Here is a 21512-nt window from a genome sequence, read left to right on the forward strand (position 1 = left end):
TCTACGCCATATCATCTCATCAACATGTAAATGAAATTGAAATACAGCAGGCGATGTTGTCCGGACATCAAGGGGAGCCACTGAAGTTCATTTGGTCCAGAAATGACTGCCTGCTGCTTGTGTCTTTAGTGTTGTTTGAGCGTTGAGGCCTGTGCCAGTCATGAGACCCCACAACGTACACATGCAGCCGCACATGCACACCGTGCTTTGTTCTATTGCCTGGCTCATTGTGGGTACATAACAATTATGCAAGAAGACGACTCTTCTCATCTGTTTGTTTGTTGTGGTATCGTCTGATCACAAGAAACTGAACTTATTTTGCTTTCGCTTTTTTTTACGTTGCTGTTTATTTGGTATTAATCCCGTAGATTTCTTCTGATGCCTTTTGTTGTTTTTGCTGCTCCATTTTCATCCCCTGAATTTTATTTCCACCTCCCCGCTCATTATAACGTCCCTGCTCTCCATTGTGTCATCTCTCCCCTCTCCGGCAATGCATCTTGGAATACCACAGGATATGGAGTCTGATCCTGATGATGAGGTAAAACAGATTCTTCATCATCACATGGAACTGCTTCTTCTCTGTCGTCCTTTCCGTTGGCTTTACTGCAGATGCTGTAGTAAATATGCGTGCCGCGATATTTTGTCTCTGTACAGTACCTTGGTGTGAAAGACGCTTCGGACTGCATGTTTTTTTGTTTTTTTACACAGCTACGCGATTCCAGAAGTATTGCATGAGTGGAAATGGCAGCTGTTTTAATCAGCAGGGGCTTATTTATTGTTGTCTTCATCCCAAAGTGCAGTGGAGCCGGTTGCTGTGCCACACCTCAGTTTCTTTTCCATCTCGATCTTCCTCTCCATACATGTCCCACAGGAAATCACCATGTCCCCATCCGTACTATTAACTCACAGGAGGTTTCACACAGGACTACGATACTGGCTTCAGATGAAACCCGAGACCTTATCATTCGTCTAGTCAGTCGTTGTTTTGTTGTTTTGGAGGTGTCCCTTCTTCACTGTTGTCCTCGGCTTGTTTGCAACAGACAAACTGACTAACTCTCACAGCTGCGTGTCAAAACATTTATAGGCGACTTTAACTGAAGGGACATGAGGCCGTTTTTAATTTTAATACTTTAAACATTATTGTGACCACGTTTGTTATATTACTTCTTCATAAATGTAATGTCCTATCTGCCCAACAGAATGTCGCTATTGGACATTTCAAAAAGTTCTTAAACCCAGATATATTCAGTAACCGCATTTTTAAAAATCTTTAATGACACGGCTACTACTTGCTCTGAAGTCCCTAAATATAGGGATATAAAACTGCCATAAAGTTAGACATTAATATTTTTTTCTGCTTTTGCAGGATTAAATCTTTTCACCAATATTAGTTCTGATCATTATCCATTATCATGCAAGAACAAAACCCCCCCGTAAGAATTCAATAGAAAACAATCATCTATTGTGAGACGGAGCAAATGAAAGGGAAACACACATTCTTCGCTCCAACCTCAGCCCCCTTACTTTGTACCTTATTTCACAAAGGCCACGCTACTAACTGCAGTGGCATCGAATGATGCAGTAAAATACATTTTGCAGAATAGTTCAGTATAAGCTTCGTTTCACCGTCCTAATATTGAACATTAATTTCACCCAGCATAACTATTGCTGACCACGTACGGAAGTAGATCATACAGACGAAGCACATTTGGTGTGAAGCTATGACGTTGAGCAATGCAGTGAGTGAAGAGACGCATTACTCTCCAGAGGAGGCACTACAGCACACCTGCAGTGTCTCCTCGTGCCCGTACTAACAGCATGTGCTGACTCACTAAAAACACGACGAGTTTTGTCCATTGAGGAATCTGAGCTAAACAAATTAACATTAACATCTATACCTAATTCTCATAGATCAGAAATTACATTTCACCATATTTTTTATGTTAAAGCATCTTTTGTTCTTTTTTTGTTTGTTTCAGACTGAAAAGCCAGAACGACGTCATACCTTTGCCTCCTTAGCTTTGCGTAAGCGCTACAGCTATTTGACCGACCCAGCAGCGAGTGAGTTTCCCGTTTTTACTTGCATTGCATTTTTTATTGAATTCAGATGTTAATGTGAATTGATTTAGTTTTAGTGTCTGAAGGTCCCTCCACACATTATCTTTCATATAGCCGTAGTATAGAAAGAGGTCTACCTGTTCATCGATCCTTTATTTTATCCACCTGATACATACTCCATACATCTGTCGTTCATCCAACGTTTGCATGGTTTACTGTGTGTCACGCTTCGCTTACCCACTCCGTGTTGACAAAAAGTCTTCCTGTTTCAATTTTGTTTTTTATTTTACATTTGTGGAAACACTGGGAATCAATGTCTGTCTTTTCATCCATCATTCCAGCAAAACATGTTTTGATTCATGTTGAATAAAATTATTCTTTTGAATTGTTCTCCTATTTTTACGGGCCATTTCACTCTTATTGGCTTTATGATTGTGTGCGGCTGTGTATATTAATGTGGTAACAGGTTGCACTTTACATCGCTCCCTTCATTTAGTCCTTGCTAGTGCAAGTATAACACAGAGGTTTTACAAGTCTGTGTTTCTTTTGAAGTTATTACTTAAAGAAATATGTTGTTACAAACAATCTGATACAATTTATATTATATAGGTATGTCTTGAGAAATATTGATTCAACTGAGAACAGAGACAATTCAAACGTGTCATAATTTGCAGATCATGCTGGACAGGCGTGAATCAGTGAATTTACTGTTACCTTTTTTGTAAAGTGCAACCTCGTATTTCATACATGACCAAGCAAGTGAAGTGATTTTTTTACTAATGATATACACTTGTGGGGTCATCTCTGGCATTGAAAATGAACCAAATGAACACATGTCAATCAAACATGTACCGTAAAAGGCACTGTTGCAAGGAGGCAAATAGATAAAAGCACATCAGAAGTCAATGGAATTGTAATTTTTGGTTATCATGTCATTTTTTTGTCAAGTCTACCACGTGTCAAACATTTTGTTCCAATACCTGCTCTGTTCTTTATTATGTCTTGTGACTACTCGCTGATTTTAGACCATCACTTGCCATATCATCCTGGGTTTTTAACTGGGGGCCTTTCATACAATTCCTGTGTAAAACATTGTCTTGCTGTTGTGAAAATGCTGCAGTTTCTGACTGACTCAAATTTCTCTCTCTGGTTTTTATCTTTTATTTTCACTTATTTTCCGTTACATTTTCCGTTTACTTTATTTTATTGTTTATGATTTAAATTATTGTTGAAGAAACAACTGATCGAAGCTCGCCGAGAACACAGCCTTCTAGCTACCCTCACAAACCTGTCTTTTCAACGAGATCTTATCAGGCGTGGTCGCCTGTTCCTGTCGCCGTCCCTTGCCAAGCCAAGTCTGGGTTTGGCTCCCTCTCCAGTTCGTCATCCAACACGCCCTCTGCCTCTCCATTAAAGTCTGTCTGGTCCATCAACTCTGCCTCTCCCATCAAGACAAACATCCCGGGATCACCTGCCTCTTCCGTAAAGTCAGTTAGCGACATGGCCTCTCCCATCCGATCTTACAGAACCATCTCCTCTCCCATAAAAACTGTAGTCCAGCAAGCCCAGTACCCAGGGCAGGTCAGCCACAGTCCCCTGGCCTCACCAGGTAGAAGCGCCCCAGATACTATATCCATGAAAGGACTGGCAGCATTGTCCGCTAGGACCTCACCTATAACTGTCTCTGGACCAGGAAGCCCACTTCTTGAGAGAACTTCAAAAAGCATGACCCCTCCAACCTCTCCCAAATCTTCCCTGAGTATGTTCAGCTCACCCCTGTCATACAAGACCGTAATGGGGGGCTCTGGCACAGGATCTTCCTCCTCGCCCATAAAAACAGTCCCCGGTCTCTCCTCTGTGCGTTCTTTTGCCGCAGACGTCACTGGCCCCGCAAGAAACCTGTTCTCCTCCCTTTCGTCACCACTCAAATCCAACACTCCACCGAGTGCCGCAGCTCTGATCAATGGAACTGTGTCACCTACGCAGTACCGCTCTTCATCCCCCACGTCTCTTCTCGCGAGCAGTCTTCAAGAGAGAATACAAGCAACCACCAACGCTGCGACTACAAGTGTCAATGCAGCTTTTGATGAGGTGGAGAAAACATTTAATTCTTGTTCTGCAGGCTATGGCACCTTAAAGTCCATGTCCTCTTCAGCATCCTCCTCATATCAGTCCATTAGATCATCGGCTTCAAATTCCCTCTATGCCTCCCTGAGATCCCCTCCCAACAACACCACCACTACTGTAACATCCAATACAACGACTGTCCCAGTGTACAGTGTTATTAATGTGCTGCCTGAGCCCCAGTTTAAAAAGTTACCTGAGGTGTCCAAGTCAGCTGTTGCCCTTCTGTCCCCGCGGAAGACTGTGCCCGTTGAGGTGAACGCTCACATGCAGTCTTCCTTTGCCAGAACTCTCTCCCCAATCAAATCGCCTCTTTTTTCTGCTGGCCCCAAATCAAATACCGCGTCGCCGCTTTCGTCGAGCCAAGAGATTCTGAAGGATGTGGCCGAAATGAAAGAGGACTTGATACGAATGTCAGCCATTTTGCAGACAGACCCCAATTCCACTGCTAACAAAGGATTTCAGTCAGATTCCCCTAAAGAGGCTCGGGTAGAGGATGAGGAGCCATATAGAATTGTGGAGAAAGTAAAGCAGGATTTGGTAAAAGTGAGTGAAATTCTCACCAAAGATGCTATTAAGGATGGAAGAGTTTCCCTTGCAAGAGGTTCTTTGGATGACATACACTTCTCAAAAGTACAAGTCGAACAACCGCCAAGCAACTGGAGCTATCCACCAAGATATGAGACCGTCGTTCCTCAAGCCAAGTCCAAAACCATACCAGATAGAGATTTCAATCTCTCCAAAGTGGTTGACTACCTGGCCAATGATGTTGGCAGCAGCTCTTTCTCCAAAACGCATGACACAAAACATAAAGCAGATGAGGGAAAGAGAGAAGGACAGGGCAAGGAGAAGCAGAAACGCGTCCTCAAACCCACCATAGCAGTTCAGGAGCATAAGCTCAAAATGCCTCCAACAAACATGCGCTCATCACCTTCAGACAAAGAGATCAGTAAAGTAGCAGATTCACTTTTTGACACTGTGCTAGACTCCCCTGATGATATCTCACATGAACAGGATAAAAGCCCCCTCTCCGATAGTGGCTTCGAGACCCGTAGTGAAAGGACACCCTCTGCTCCTCAGAGTGCAGAGGGCATGGGCCCCAAGGCCCTTTTTCAGGATATCCCAGTTCCCCCAGTAATCACTGAAACTAGGACTGAGGTTGTCCATGTCATCAGGAGCTACGAGCCCCCGGAGGATAATAAACAACCCGCAATGGAGGATGCACATCCCGTCAGATATATTGATTCAGATTCTAAAGGGCATCAAGCTTCATCTACTGCAGATCAGAATAAATGCTATTCAATAAAAGTCAGCCCAGATGAGGATCCAATGGGGAAAGGGATGAGGGTAAAGGAGGAGACTCACATCACCACCACCACCAGGATGGTGTACCACAAACCGCCTGGTAAAGAGACAGCATCAGAAAGGTGTGAGGAAACTATGTCCGTACATGATATAATGAAGGCTTTTCAGTCAGGCAAAGACCCTTCTAGAGAGCTGGCTGGGCTGTTTGAACACAAGACCGGCAATGAGGAAACGTCCCAACGGGTCCTCGAGGACATACACTCCAAACCTAAGGTTGAAAGAATAATTGAGGTTCACATTGAAAAGGGAAGTAAAACAGAACCAACAGAGGTCATCATCAGAGAGACAAAAAACCATGCGGAGAAGGAAATGTATTACTACCCAGGAACTAGACAGGAAGACGAAGAGCCTGAAGAATCACTTCCAGTTTACCTTGACTGCCCCAGAGTGCACACACCCATGTCCCAAGAGGAAGACAGTCGTCCTAGTTCAGCCCAGCTCTTGGCAGATGAATCTTACAAAGCACTGAAGCTATTAAGCCAGCAATCCGTAGAGTACAATGAGGATGAAGCCTCAGAGCTTAGGGGAGAATCTTATAATTTTGCAGAGAAAATGCTGCTCTCTGAGAAATTTGACCAGTCTCATTCTGATACGGAGGAATATCTGAGGGATAGATCTCGCTTCCACTCGCCAGACAGAAGCACTCACAGTGAGGGTAGATCAGTTGCACCAAGGACAGAGTATGTCTTTAGGTCGTCCAGAAATGTGTTTGACAAATCTGGAAGAATGGCCAATGTCGACGATAACTTTGACAAACTGACGCTTTTGCAGTATTCATCTGAGCCTGGCAGCCCGAAACAATCCGTTTGGATGCGTGTGTCGGAGGACACAAAGAGTAAGGAGGGAGAACAGCTCATGTATGAGGACAGAGTGGACAGGACTGTAAAGGAAGCGGAGGAAAAACTCAGTGAGGTATCTCAATTCTTCCGTGATAAAACCGAACAGCTCAACGATGAGCTCTTGTCTCCAGAAAAGAAGTCTCGAAGACCAGACTTCAGAGAATCTCGATCCGGGCCCAGTTCCACACACAGCAGTCCAGAAAGGTCAGCTTATAGGAATGGAGGTAGTGGGGAAGAATGGAGTAGAGAAAGGCTTCGAGACAGGTTCAGCTCCGGTGATAGGAAATGTGCCAGTTTGCCGAGCAGTCCAGAGAGGAGAGTATTGCCGCAGTACAGCGAGTCAGACCCAAAAAAAACAGGAGATACTAAGTCACAGGGAAGCACAGGTGAAGGCCCCAAACCTTTTCAAATGTCTTCGTCGAAAGTGAGTGCTGTGAGGTTAAAGTTTGAACAAGAGGCACAAAAGCAAGATAGGAGTCCTCAGAGTGGCCAAAATTCAAATCCTCCTATCAGGAAACTCCAGGAAACTAAGCTACCCGTGTATCAGGTGTTTGCTGGTCCAAACATTCCAAAAACACCAGACAGTCCAGGAAACCAGAGGAGACGTCTAGATAGCGAATCAAACAAGTTCTCAACCAAGCACGAGACCAGTGAAAAAGATCAGGAAGGGAAGACGTTATTCAAAGCATGGGAGAGTCAAGACTATGGGAACTATAAATCCCAGTCCCCCAAATTAACTCCGTCTCTAATCCAAGATTCTATAAAAGACAGCAAGAATAGTGATTCACAAATACAAGAAACTACCAAGAAAATAATCTACACAGAATTTGTTGTCCGAGAAAGTCCAAATAGCAATGATAGTCTAAAAAAAAACTCGGAATCACAAATTCCTATAAGAAAGCCATCTAATTTCCCCGAAAATCAAAAATCCACCACTTTAAAATTAGATGCCTCTGTTGAACCCCATGAGAGGACAGGCTCTCATATACCAACTTTAACTAGAAATCGGTTACACAGTAGCTCTGAATCCAACAAGTCTACTCGTGGATCATCACTAGGAAAATCCACTGACTCATCCGACGGTAGCCTGTCGAATGTCGTGTGTAACGGTGTTGATAGTGACCAAGTAGAGTATTTGGATGAACTAACTCCTGTAGTTGTCACAGAGGGTTTCAAAGACATTACACCCTTACCTGTGTATGTTAGCATCCAAGTAGGAAAGCAGTATGAAAAAGAAACGGCCTCAGGGCAGCTGGGGACGTACAAAAAGATCGTAAGCCATGAGAGTAGGACAGTGCATGAGACAAGGGGTGCATTTTACACTGTAAAGCAGAAGCAGCCTCCATCTCCTCAAGGGAGTCCCGAAGATGACACGCTAGAACAAGTTACTTTCTTGGACAGCTCTAGGAAAAGTCCTGTTACCCCTGAGACCCTCAGCTCCGAGGAAGGGAGTCTGGCCTCAAGAATACCAGAATCTGTGATAGGATTTATGCCTGCAATGCCAGGCCCTATCCTAGAGGAATCTGAGGAGGAAGAAGGGAAGACCTTCATCTACAAGGGGCCCTCGAAGGAAAAATCAAAGCCAGCTCTCTCAGAAAATCCCAGTAGAAAACAGGATACAGAGAGACAAAAGACAAGGGGCAAAAGAGTGGCGTACATCGAGTTCCCACCTCCTCCTCCTTTAGAAGCAGAGCAGTCCGACCCTGAGAAAAGGGGCTCTTGTGCTTCTTCTGAGGCAGAGACAGAAATGATCGAGGTGAACCTCCAAGAGGAGCATGATAGGCACCTCTTAGCAGAGCCTATTATCAGGGTCCAGCCTCCATCCCCTGTTCCCCCTGGAGCTGATAACAGTGACTCCAGTGATGATGAGTCTGTCTTCCATCCCATCCCTCTAAAAAAGTACACTTTCAAAATGAAAGAAGAGGGAGAGAAACAGCCTAAAAAATCTGAGAAAAAAGAGATTAGTAGGGAGTCTGAGATCAATGGTGTCGTAAAGGAGGAGGATGCTGACTTTGACCAAAATGGCAATGACCAGTCAGTCACAGACTGCTCCATAGCATCCACTGCTGAGTTCTCGCATGACACAGATGCTACTGAAATTGACTCTTTAGATGGGTATGACCTTCAGGATGAGGATGACGGACTAAGTGAGGACCCTAAAACGTCTAGTCTGTCCAATGACGGCAAAACCACTGACCGCTCCTTTAATCAGTCTAAGCTTGAAGTGATAGAGGAAGAGAAATGTGAAGAAGGGGGGGATACTGGAATGGCTAAAACCTCAGCCAGTGGAGAGGAGAAAGATTATACCCTTGAAGGAAGACATCCAGAAAGGCAGACTTTCGCAGATAACTACTTTGGCTATCAACTTGAAGAGGAGCTGAATTCAACCTTTAAAACTGTTGCCACCAAAGGCCTGGACTTTGACCCCTGGTCAACCAAAGGGGGCGATAGCGACGGAGTTTTTGAGTCCAAAACAAAAGATGAGGACCCAAAACCTTTTGGTTTATCGGTGGACGACAAATCACAGGCTACAACACCAGACACAACCCCCGCTCGAACACCGACTGATGAGAGCACACCAACTAGTGAGCCTAACCCCTTCCCTTTCCACGAAGGGAAGATGTTTGAGATGACCCGCAGTGGTGCTATTGACATGAGCAAACGGGACTTTGTTGAAGAGAGGCTTCAGTTTTTCCAGATTGGTGAGCATTCCTCTGACCCTAAAACAGGGGAAAAGGGGAGAGGGGGCAAGATCCTGGGGGTAATTTCCTCTCAGTCAGGGGAGAAGGTTATAGATACTACCACAGACAGCAGCACACCACCACCAACAACAACAACAGCAACAACAACACCACCACCAGCAGCAACAACAGCAAAATCCTGTACTGCACAGTCTGGCGGTACTGATGCCCCCACCTGTGAAGCCATAGCTGAAACCTCCTCATGCACAATCACAGCCTCTAAGGTTGATCCCAAATTACGCACTCCTATTAAGATGGGCATAGCTGCCTCCATAACTGTGAAAAAAGACTCTGGGGATCTCACCAATTGTAAAGCTGAGGTGACAGAGGGTCAGATAGTGCCAGAATACATCAGTATAGAGGGTACAGAAAGCCAGACTAGCAGACACACTGAGCCGAAGTTAGAGAGACAAGATTTCCCCTCTGAAAACTGCAACAACAACAATAACCTTGAGGCCTCCAGTGTTCAGGCCAACTACATCCAATGCGGTAGTGTGGTGTTTAATTTGCAGTCCTCCTCTGAGCCCACTCTTCAAAAAGCTAGTAGGATAGAGACACTGGGCTGCAGGGATGAAGAGGAGGGAGCGGAAGTAACCAGCAGTGGTCAAGTGCAGGAGCAGAAAAATGAAACCGTCAAAGACAGTGAAGTGAAGCAGCCCAAGTCAAGGCTACCAGTTAAAGCCTCGGGTTGGTCATTTCACACGCAGGGAACAGCCATAGGCAAACAGAAGCCCAAACAAGCAGTGAAGGTCGAGGTCAGGAAGAGACAAAAGCCAGCCATAGCCAAAGTAGAACCCAGGTCCAGAATACCAATCAAGGATGTTAAAAAGAGCAGCCCTGCTGCCACAGCCAGTCCACCTGTTTCAGCCCGCGTCCCCTCGCAGCCAACAAGGGCATTGGACACAGGGAGAGCAGCCATACAGTTGCCCACGAGGTTACCACTGAAAGATAGACATCAGGTCAGCAAAGTGAAACCCGAGGGAGCGTGCAGACAGGACAGACAGGAGAACCCCAGCGAGGTTTGTAAGCGCACGATCGAATACTTTAAAGGCATTAGCGGGGAGACGCTAAAGTTGGTGGACCGCCTGTCAGACGAGGAGAAAAAGACGCAGACAGAGCAGTCGGAGGAAGACAGCACCTCCCGGAGCACCTCTCTGTCGGACGCCTCCCAGCCTTCCCAGCCCTCCCAGCCCTCCCGCTCATCCAGGTCTGGTAGAGGTTCGAGGGCTGAGGCCGGGGCCGCGTCCGTAAGGGCAAAGGTGGCGACGACGGACAGGGCCTCCGGCAGTGAGAGGAGCAGGAGGAGTAGGCGGACTGGTGGGAAGGAGGGCAGTCAGGGACTCACAGGGTCTCGAACGCCTCCCGTCGCGGAGATCAAGCCTAGTTTGTAAAACTTTCACACTATGCTTAAAATACATCTATATATATTATATATATTTCACTTTTAGTTGCATGACCTTGTTGTGATCGTTTGATGGATTGACTGGAATGCCTGTGGCGTGTTTACATATTCTCTTCAGAACAGTAGCTGTCATTTAAACTTTTCTTTTTTGTCATTGATGTACTGTGTACTGTATTGTCCTTGTTGCAAGATTCTCTTTTCTCTGTTCCCCTCTTTCAACCCTTTTAAATCTCTGTATAGTAGATTGAGCATGCCAGTAGTAGTGACTGGTTCACTGGTAAAACCAGTCCCTTTTTGACTCCCTGGTCTGTCTGTCTATCTGTGGGCGGGCGGGGGGAAAGGGGGGGCTACCAAGTTATTGTTGTAGTTTGTTCTTACAGAATCTTTCATGCTATCAGTTGTCATTTAAGCTGACTAGAACACACAAAAGCGTCTTCGCATGTTGACATTGTAGGTTCTAACATAGATGGATTCGTAGCGCAACGTATCTGTTGTTGAGAGTTATGTTGTGCTTTGTTTTGTGTGATTCTCATGACAGTTACTGCCTGCTTAGAGGATACATACCACAGTCACAGAGCACCACTTACTCTATGAACATATGTCGCCCATAACGTCTCTAGTGTAAAACCTCCTTTTCTTGCCATCCTGGGGAAATAATTGGAACCTATATTATAGCTACAAAAACGCTAATATGTTAAGAATTAACATTAATATTATTATTTCAAAGACAACCTTAAATTCATGCTGGAATTCTGATGAACGAGTGGCCAGAAAAGGAAAACGATGTCCATGTTTATTTCTCTCTATAAGGGGAGGGACTGTGAATCTTATTGATGAGTCATTGTCCTCCATCCTCTCAGGTCCCCAGAGTCCCTGTGAGCGAACAGACTTGCGTATGGCCATCGTCGCAGATCACCTGGGACTCAGTTGGACAGGTGACAAGCATTCTGCATTGCATCTTTTTTTCTCTTCGCTTTTCTTCGTTCTCAAACCCTGTTATTTACTGCCATTCTCAGGCTCAAGGATGACTTCATAAAGAATATATGCAGCTTATCTTGTTTACAGACTTGAGTTTTGCAACGTGATTTAAATGTACATGGAAGTGTTAAGTTGCTGTCTTTGTCTCATCACAGAGTTGGCTCGGGAGATGAACTTCACAGTGGATGAGATCAACCACGTCAGGCTAGAAAACCCCAACTCTCTGACAGCCCAGAGCTTCATGCTACTTAAGAAATGGGTCAGTCGGGAAGGAAAGAACGCCACAAGTGAGACTGTTTTTCATCCCTCTATGCTTTCAGATATTCATACGTATCAACCAGGGCACCGTGCTTACATTTAAGGCTTATCGCTACGTTGGTTTCGGCACTTCTGCCGAAACCTTGTTTCATCTGGGGTTTTTTTAGATGACTCAATGCAATTGTTTTGTCCTTCTTCTTTCCGCAGCGGATGCCTTAACTTCAGTGCTGACCAAAGTCAATCGGATGGATATTGTCACTTTACTGGAGGGCCCAATATTTGACTATGGTAACATTTCAGGCACGAGATGTTTTGCCGATGATAACGCTGTTTTCCGGGATCAGGCTGATGGTAAAGTTTAGCTCTGTCTAGCTGACCTCTTACCTCTCCCTGCTACCTTTTTCTGTTGTGCCAATGCATGGATGACATATTTGTAATTTATAGTAATAATAGTCAGGCTTGGATTTTGGACAACTGGCTCCTAATGTTCCCCAAATGCATTCTTGATTCCCATGCTTTATAGTTTACTTTGCAAATAACTATGGTATATTAATATTAAATTATGCATTTAATAGCACTGGCACTGATTTGAATTGGCTTCTTTTGGATTTATCACCATAAGGTCTTGCTTAGGGCAAATGCTCCTCTACAAATCACAAATTGTGTCCTGGTTGTCACAAATGAGCAATATCCAGTAGCGCATTGCATGCTGCAACACTACATGCTACTTAAAAAAGTAGAAATGAAATAACCCTGTAGATTTTGCTTTTCTCCGTTGGTCTAGTTTAGTTCTCCTGGTTCTCCTCCAGTTCCTCTGAGCCTTCCTCGGATAGATGAGAGAATCTCTCTCCTGACCTGCCTCATCTTCTCCCTCCTTCCTCCCGTCAGATCCCCACAGCAGCATCTGCTGCTGATAACCGCACATAACAGCTCTTAAGAAATTAAGAGTCATGTGCAGACCTGTCCTTATCCATCCCTCATGTCCCTCCCCCTCCACACCCTTGAATTACATCTTTCATTGACTTTGTGTGCAAACTCGTTTCACATTAAACCATCTTTCATGTGTTCTTTTTCCCCTTTGTCCAATTCACTTGTTGGCCCTTTCCCTCTCTTATGCATGTCTTGCCTTATTCCTTTCCTTTAGTTTGCGTGATAATCCCCTTAACCCCCCGGCGCACTGAAGCTGCCTTTACCCTGCAGACACCCAGCACCTTACCGACGAAACCGCCCCCCCTGCACGCTCCCCTTACACCCGCTGCAGCGCGCCACCGCCGCCCCTTTTCCCCACGCCGCTCGCCGAGTTATGAGTCCTCCATTTCGCTCAAAGACTTGGCACCTCCGGCGCCATTCAAGTCACAGCAGTTCAACTTCCTCTCCCGCCCTCCCCCGTGCGTCGTCCGTCAGCGCCCCCCCGCAGACACTCATCACTCCTCTGCCTTCCCCCTCTCGACCCGCCTGGCCTCCCCAATCCCACACATCACCTCACCTCTACCTCCCTCCCCTACTCCTGACTCACCCATTCCTTCCTCAGTTCCGGGCTCTTCCGCGTCCGTCCCTGCCTCCCCCTCGCTCCCCCCGCAGACTTCAGGCCCCTCAGCGGCCGGACCAAACACCCTCTCGCTTGCGATATCTGGGTCTTCCTCCGACGCCTCGTGCCGTGCTGGCGCCCCCCCAACTGCACCGGCCACCCTCACCATCGTACCCTCCCCTGTTGCCCCTGGCCCGTCCGAACCCCCCGTCGCACCCGTTCCTCCCATTTTCTCCTCGCCCTCAAGCGTGACCTCACCTTCTGTCACTGTGTCGCCGAGCAACGAGGCGCTTGTGACCCAGCCTGGGTCCTGCTCCCGTCCCGTCTCCCCTCTCCCCTTTCCTTCTCTCCCTCCCGGCTCTGCGTCTGGGTCCCGTTGTCCAAGCCCCACTCCTTCCTCCCCTCCTCTCCGCTCCCTGTCTCCCTGTCCGGTCTGCCAGTTCGGTTTTGCGCCACCCGTCTCCCCACCTCCACCTCGAATCCCTGTTGACCCTTCAGCGGCGGAAATTTTGTTTTAACATGCTCTGTCCTTTATCCCGTCCCTTCTTCTTCCGTCTTCCTTGTCACATATCTCATCCGTCAACTGTCTCATGTGAGCATGTAACAGAACACCCTGGCAACTATGAATACATCTTATACTCATCACATCAGATGCTACACCATTAATAAGGCCTTTCGTCACTAATGTGTCACACTTTTAACGTTTTACACACCTAAAAAATTAATTCGTAACATTGTGTGAAAAATGATGTTGCTTTTTTGATTATATCCCATTTGACAATTCTTATTTATGTATCTTAGATATCACTTGTATTTGTCTTAAATAGCGCGTTTTCACACAAACTCATGTATTGTATATATTTACTGCATTTGTTTGACAGTAGTTTGTCATACTGCCATAGCGTCTGACATATCAGCTGGCGGTTGTCTGGATACGTGCTTCACACTTCAGCCTCGGTGCCATGGTCCATGTCCTGTGCTGTGTGGTTTAGGGTGTGTGTTTTCTCTTCGGTGTGTGTGTGTGTGTGTATGTCTCTACATTTGTCATCCTGTCACCTGCAGATTATCAGAGCATTCTAGCGGAGCTGCAGTCCCCCGCTGCACTGCACTCCGACCCCAACTTCCTGGAGCCCGAACTCCCCGTCACCCCCAACCCTTCCCTCGCCCGCCTCCAACACCACCATTACCCAGAACCAGACAGCCCTTTGCTTGCCGACTCCCCCGCTCAGCCCCTCCCCTGGAGCCCGGAGATAGAGCTGGACGGCCCCCCTAGGAGCCCCCCAAGACCCTGTGAGCTGGCCCTGTCTGTCCCGGTCTTTGTACTCCCTGACCCTGTCCCTCCCAAGGTGGTGAAGCCCCACATCGCTCTGAACGACCAGTTGCTTTTGAGCGAGGAGGAGGACAGGTCCTGTCACGAAATGGCGTTTATCCACAAGCCCAGGTCACACTGCCCCCCTGCCATGTGTGAGCTAGACATCGACATGGCTTACTCAACATCTTCCCCTTCACTCTCATCCGTATCATCAATAACCCCTTCGTCGCCCGAGAGGAGAGATGGGAGAGTGCAGATGGGCTCCCCCGATGTGGCACAGGGCGATTTGTTTCTTAAAGGACGTGAAAAGGAGGTGACAATGGAAATGGAGAAGGTTGTCGAGATGGTCGCAGCGGAGTTGGCGAAGGGAAATGGATTAGTGGAAAAGTGGGTAGAGCAGGAATTGATCAAAAACGTGGAGAGAAAATGTGAGATGATAACACAAGACAGGCCCACGTTGGCAGAGGAGAACGACATTTTGAAGGAACCTGAAGTGGAAAAAGGTTGCACCGCAATAGAGGCAGAGGCTGCCAAACAGGGTATAGATGAAACAGCTGAGGATCAAAAAGTTGATGGGGTCAGCGGGGAAATGGTCCACCAGGACGTCACGCTGCAGTTCAGAGATGAAGAAGGGTTGTGTGGCGGTAAAGGAGACATTTGCGGTACAACAGAAGAGGACCGGCCAGCCGAGGGACGCGCGGTTACACCGATCTCTCCTCAGGCCTGGGTTGAGGCCCTGGTGGAACGTCAGCCCAGTGAGTCCGAGTCCAACGGGGAAGAAGAGGAGGGAAACCGAGACAAAGAGGAGGAGGAGGAGGCCTCTCTTTTGGAGGAGGAGGAGAAAGAAGAAGGCTCAGAGGAGAAGGAGGAGGACAGAGAGATGATGACCCAGGCCAGTGTTCAGGAGATTCTTGATCAGGTTGAACAGGCAGAACAAGAAGTGTGTTCATTTTCAGGTTGGCACAGTGATACGTCCAGCGTCAACGTGGAACCACCGACGCCAGGCCGCAGCGTCAGCTCCGAACTGCTCGACAGGCGGGAAAGGTAAAATGATCAAACAACCACCGCAGGTCTTCGCTCGGACCAAACGGACACGTACCAATATTACTAAGACTCTGCCGCGAGTCTGAACGCGTGCTTCTCTGTCGACAGCCAAGAGAACTCCAGCGAGTCCGTCACTTCCTCGTCCAGAGGGGAGTCAGCGAGGTCCCGACAGAACGGCAACAACTCGAAGCACGCGCCTCAGGAGCGCTCGGCGAACGGCAGAAAGGAAGAGGGAGCACTGGTGTCGGAGAGAAAAGTAAAGGTAATAACACTTCACTAACGTAGTTACCTGCGGCTGTTAAAGCACTATATTCTATTGTCACCGGGGGAGACACGTCTGGACCTGTGTCCACCATGTGTCCTGTGCTGAGGAAAGCAGAACTTTATTGTTTTTATTCCAGGAGACAACTAACCGTGGAGTCGAAGTACATCTATTACAACCAGGCAAATGTCACAACTAACTCGTTGTTTCACTGCTCTCTCCCTCTCGACTCCTGTCGGCGTAATGATCACCCTTCCTCTGCAGCATTTTAGTGTAGAATCAGGTTCAGAAGAAGAACAGACCGTAACCACCAGAATCTTCAGCCGCCGTCTCATTTTAAAGGTATCCCGAAAAAAAGCCCCGGAGCAGAAGCTGGGCTGAGCTTGGGCTTTGGTGTGGGTTTAAACTCTCAGTGGAGTGTGCGTTGCAGTGGTATTTCTTGGTGTACTGATAGTATGTAGATGTTGCTATAGTCATGTTTGTGTATCCGTTTTATTTAGATGTGCTGGTTGAAAACTAACGTAGTTCCAAACCTCTATCTGACACAACGGTTGAGGTGGTGTTTGGTCGTGGTGGTGGTGGTGGTGGTGCAGGATCCTTTTGTCATGTTTGAAATGGCCATTTCTGAGCTTTTATCCATGTGTTTAACACAAACGCCTACAGGGAGAACAAGCAAAGAATATCCCGGGCGAGACAATGACCGAAGAACACTACGTGGACCACGACGGTAACCTCGTCAGTAGAAAAGTAATGTATAACTTCTATAACTAATCCATTTCTCCTTCAGCTCGGGATAATAAAGCACCACAAAGAGAGTTTGTTTTCATACAAGCAGACTCCCATCAGCTCTCTCCCTCCTTTGTCATCATTCTTCTTGCACGAACAGGTGATCAGGAAGGTTATTCGGCGAGTTTCTAGTCCCACACCAGGACACCAAGGAAGTGACAGAGAGCACCGACACCTTCTGCACAGTCCCCCTCTGCAGGAAGACGGGTCAGAGTTTGGCATGGATACCCGGTTTCTGTGTTCCTGGGTTCAAGGTCTAATCTAAATGAAAGAGCTGGATCATGAGAGAACATAACTGGTGGAAGATTAACAGATAATACAAAAGTTAGGCCTAACGCCTCGCTGGGCAAAACTCCATTTAAAAAAAACACAATTCCTTCACGAGGGCTGTAACGGAGGAGAGTAATTGGAATTGAGTAATACATGAGAAATTCAGTCAGCGTGAGCTGTATGTAGCTTCACCAGCGTGCTGGAACCAACATACGCATAGATATACTCTAATATATACAGTATACTCATATACTGCGTGAAATTGTCATGCATGTGGATAAAATGCTTTTCTTAACTCCAAAGCTTCTGTTGGAGAGTTTTCAAAAGGGTGAATCAGTGCGAAAGCAAAAGAGAAAGAGATACTGTTTCTAAAAGAAAAGCCCAGTTTGATACTTCATGTCATCTTTCGGTAACCTATTTTTAACCATTCACTTCTGTTTGAGTTCAAACTCAAGTCAAACAGTTACATGTGATCGTGTTCTCCTCCTGCGGTGCAAGTGAATTGTTGATTAACACTGGATTCACTGGTTCGGGATAACTCCTCATGATCTCTCTTCTGGGAAAACACTAAGAAAATGTAAATGCTGCTAATTTGAGGTGCATTCTTGCATGCTGTGTTTTGACACCGTGCGGTGTCTATTGTGTTCGCCTAACAAAGAGGAGGCTGACTCTGCTCCTGACTGTGTGGTTTTTAATGGTGTTTTAAAGTGTTTAGCCGATTACTCAACAGTACAACTAATGAGTGCCCGGAGTCTGCTGTGAAAATACAATCTGCCTCTTTTCAACTCTTTCCATAATAATATAACCTGCCTTCGTCCAGGTCTGGTTGCTGTGTGGTTTGGGTCCTAATAATATCACTAACCATTTTTATTACTGCTAACGGGCAACTTTCTGCTTTTCCTGCAGTACGTGGAGTTTTGCTTTCTCCTCTGTCTCAGTTTTACATCGCAGGTGTGTGTGTGTGTGTGTGAGTTTGTGGTTGTCTCGGAACGCCACGTCTCATCGATATTTGTGTGTGTTTTCTAGCAAGGAGAAGGTTCCAGGAATACCAGGCGAAAGGATGACAGAAGATCAGGGGATAAGAAGCTACACTCATAGGGATGGTTGTGCTCTACCAGGTACAGTGTTGTGACACACGTGTGTGTGTGTGTGTGTAGTATCTGTACATTGTCCTCTCCATATGAATACAATGATGCTCCAATTTCTCTTCTTTATTATACTCTGGTCCTATTTCGTTGTTGAAACTCTTGAGCGCGCACTCGCTGTGTATCCTCCCCTTGGAATGAGAAATTAAGGCAATTATGCTCATTGGCTTTTTTATTCACTTGCTTGAATGAAGTTCAGTTATACGCCGCCTCTGCTAATTTCCCTCCCCCACTCAAACCGTAATGTGAAAACATTTTGTGGTTTTGTGGCTACGTGCCGTAGCTGTTTTATTTTTATTAACAACAGCCGTGCGCAGTCACTTCCAGGAGACGTGACGTCAAACACAGCGAGGTTGCCAGGCAACCAGCGGCTATGCCGCACAGGGGTGCTGGGCAGTCAGATAAGCAGTTGTTTGTCCAAAACTGAAATTGTGAAAAGTAAATGTCCCCTTTATGTGTTAAATAGCCATAGATGTATAAGAAGAATGCCCTTAAAACTGCAAAAAAGGTCAATTCTAATCATTTTTATTATAAATATTTAATCTACGGAGGTTTCCAATTTGTTGATCTTTTCCCAAGATGTAAAAGCAATTCAAACATCTGTGACGTTTTTACTTCTGGTACGACTTCTGGTCTTTATACGTAGCTCCATATACCTGATACATGTCTCCTGAGTCCGATATTGATCTCAAAAAAGCAAAATCCGACCGACCCAAAAGGAAAAAGGCTGACTGATGCCTGAGCCTGGTTATCCCCTTGGCAACATTTCCGCCCACTGCGTTTATTGAGCGTGTGTGTGCTCCGGGAACACACCTCAGCATTATATTCCCCCGCTGGTACCCTCTGTGCCTTTTTTTTTTTTTTTGTCCGCTAAATCCCCGACTCACAACAGCATTGTAACAGCATTGTAACAGCCAAGAGAGATTGTTATCCCAGCGGCCAGACTGTTAATCCCTGCCGCTGTTCACTCGTGTGTTGTGTTTGCAGGGAATCATTCCATCTGTACAAAACTGACTCAGAGATAATATAACAGGAGTTTCTATGGCAACTGAGGTCACTGTAACAACCCACGGACCATCAGATCTTATAAACTGGTTTTATTTTTGTCATTTAGCGCATTGGGGGACCTTTTGTGTGCTTTTACATATAGAAACATGAGAAAGGTTAAACCCTTTGAATTTGATTTCACCTGTGGAAATGTGTTGTATGGCAACTGTAAACGTATTATACAGGAGTAGTGCGCTGCAATACGTGATGTAGTTTTTTGTGTGTTCCAGACGAACAGAAACAAAGTCTGATGTTTCCTGGGAAAAGGAGTTCAGAGAGCTGAAGTGTGACGGCTTCAGGGTCCAGTCCGCTTCAGACAAACGTTTTTCACGTGAGAGGAGTTTGAGCCTTCAGACTTACGCATGAGCATGAGAAAAACTCACTTCCTGTCGACGAGAGAGGCCGCGAGGCTCCGGCCTCCTGACTGCAGTGGACCCGCGGACAATGATTCTGCTTCCTGTCTTGTGTGAAAACGAAACGTGCCATCGGCCCACCGGTGTCGTCCGCGCTTTACTTGAGGAGCACAATTTGTGGTGAAAACGATAAAAGACGCCATTACTGACGCCCGCACAGGTGTACCTGTGACCAAAGATGGCACAAGAGCTAAATCCACAAGGTGGGTGGAAAAGAATAAAGTAGACACAATAACACAAAAAAAAAAAAAAATCCAATGGAACACTTCTGCTCCAAGTTCAACACTCGCCTTATAGTTTTTTCTTGAAACCATTGTTGTCGGGATGTAAATTGTTTTGGGATTTTTTTTTCTTCCTTTTTAAAACTTATACTAACACAAAAGCGGTTTTCTGTATATAAAATTACAATGTGTAAAATTCTTAATAAAGCGTACGCTTGTGGTTGAGAATGCACTGAGGAGATAAACCTTTTCAAGTGCTTTCAAAACTTATCGAAACGGTTCCACTTTTAAAGATTTGAGTGTAACTTCACAGGTTCTTGTATAATTAACTATTAGAGCAGGTATAATGTTTGTAACAAAGAGAACTGGTTTGATTTTAAATAAGGACATTTCCAGAAAAATCAAATTTCAGTAATTCCCAAAGTGGGAATGGATCTAATCCTACAAAATGCAGCCTTTCAGAGTACTCCTATTTTCATGCATGCTGTTCACATTATTTTAAGTACAACTTTTACAAGTTTGCAAACACTGTATTCAATGACAAATAAACCCCTTTATCTGTGTGCACATATAGCCCTAACATTTGTCACCGATTTTATACTTTGAAATGGCAAAAAAACAAAAACAACCATTGAAACATGTATCATGTTGGGATGAGGATGAAAAGGAGTTTGATAGCTGGTTGAGGGCGTGATGTCTTGTCTGTTAACGTGGAACCGGAGGGCGGCTTCTGCTACAGGAACAAAATAATCTGAATGTACTGCTGGTAGGCTGGCTCGCTGTAAAGTTATAACCGTATCGTGCGTATTGGCTATAAGATGTAGGAGTCTCTGTTCACTGTTAGACTTTTTGTAATCATTTTCGCAGTGTGTCAATTTGGTTTTCTAACGGCTGCTGTGGCATTAAAGGAAAACTAGGGCATTTTATTTTCTTATTTTTTGGGGGTATTTCCTTAATTCAAAGCCTAATCACATTAAGGACACATAGAGACATTATTTGATTGTAGTTCTGAATAGCATATTGTATGACAAAATCACTGGATGGTCAAAAGAATTGATTTAAGCATTAAATAAATTGTTTAACTCTGAAACCGTGTGATCTTTTTAGGCTTGACAGTCTGCAGTGTCAAAATGTTACTTTACATTAGGAATTCTCTGTATTGGTTTTCATTAGATGCCCATGTAGTTCATGTGTGGTGTTCTACTGGTGCAGAGGCTCAGTGTGCTGACGTCTATGCTGTGGACATGAAAATTATGCGACTTTTTTTGGGGGGTGGGGGGGGTGTAAAGGAAGTCCGCTAGGGTGCTGTACCACATCCCCTTATACAACTGTATCAATCAGAGGGGAGGGACCTTTGATATGGTTGAACTGTCAATTTTGTTTGATATGTGTTTTCACCTGAGCAGATTTTTTGATGTACAATTCTTACTAACAAGAGTGAAGCCATTGAAATGTAACTATTCTAGCACTTTGGTTATTCGAGGTCTTTTAGAGGCTATAGCAGCAATGATGCCACCACAAATGTTTCAGACGTCTTTAAAAAATAAAAAAACCTAAAAAAAAAATTTAAAATGCATTGATTTCGCAATATAACCGTTTCCTGTCTTGTCTTTGTGTCCTTGGACCTTTGTTGTTATGGAAGTGCTGAGACACTATATACCCTTCATCCAGAATGCTGCCTCACCAAAGTGCCCTTGAGCAAAGCAATCTCCAGGGCTG

The 21512-nt window shown here is 45.6% G+C and overlaps 1 protein-coding gene across 50 annotated transcripts in view; it reads left to right on the plus strand.

The window, feature by feature from the left end:
- Positions 1-21383, plus strand: part of LOC120820651 (ankyrin-3) — a 101070-nt gene extending 79687 nt beyond the window's left edge. For 29 of the 50 annotated variants that reach the window (XM_078104716.1, XM_078104717.1, XM_078104719.1 and 26 more), the window contains 13 exons: positions 512-538; positions 1980-2061; positions 3293-10510; positions 11390-11464; positions 11663-11794; positions 11973-12116; positions 15562-15649; positions 15758-15911; positions 16176-16253; positions 16575-16658; positions 16798-16904; positions 17994-18085; positions 19390-21383. In XM_078104716.1, coding sequence (XP_077960842.1) covers positions 512-538; positions 1980-2061; positions 3293-10510; positions 11390-11464; positions 11663-11794; positions 11973-12116; positions 15562-15649; positions 15758-15911; positions 16176-16253; positions 16575-16658; positions 16798-16904; positions 17994-18085; positions 19390-19442 — 8334 coding nt within the window. In that variant the 3' untranslated portion in view covers positions 19443-21383. Of the gene's footprint in view, positions 1-511; positions 539-1979; positions 2062-3292; positions 10511-11389; positions 11465-11662; positions 11795-11972; positions 12117-14355; positions 15650-15757; positions 15912-16175; positions 16254-16574; positions 16659-16797; positions 16905-17993; positions 18086-19372 lie in introns of all 50 variants that reach the window. The other 21 variants (XM_078104704.1, XM_078104701.1, XM_078104707.1 and 18 more) reach the window with 13 other exon arrangements.
- The last annotated feature ends 129 nt before the right edge of the window (positions 21384-21512 follow it).

Source organism: Gasterosteus aculeatus, chromosome 6 (genome assembly GCF_964276395.1).
Source record: "Gasterosteus aculeatus chromosome 6, fGasAcu3.hap1.1, whole genome shotgun sequence".
Taxonomy (NCBI): domain Eukaryota; kingdom Metazoa; phylum Chordata; class Actinopteri; order Perciformes; family Gasterosteidae; genus Gasterosteus; species Gasterosteus aculeatus.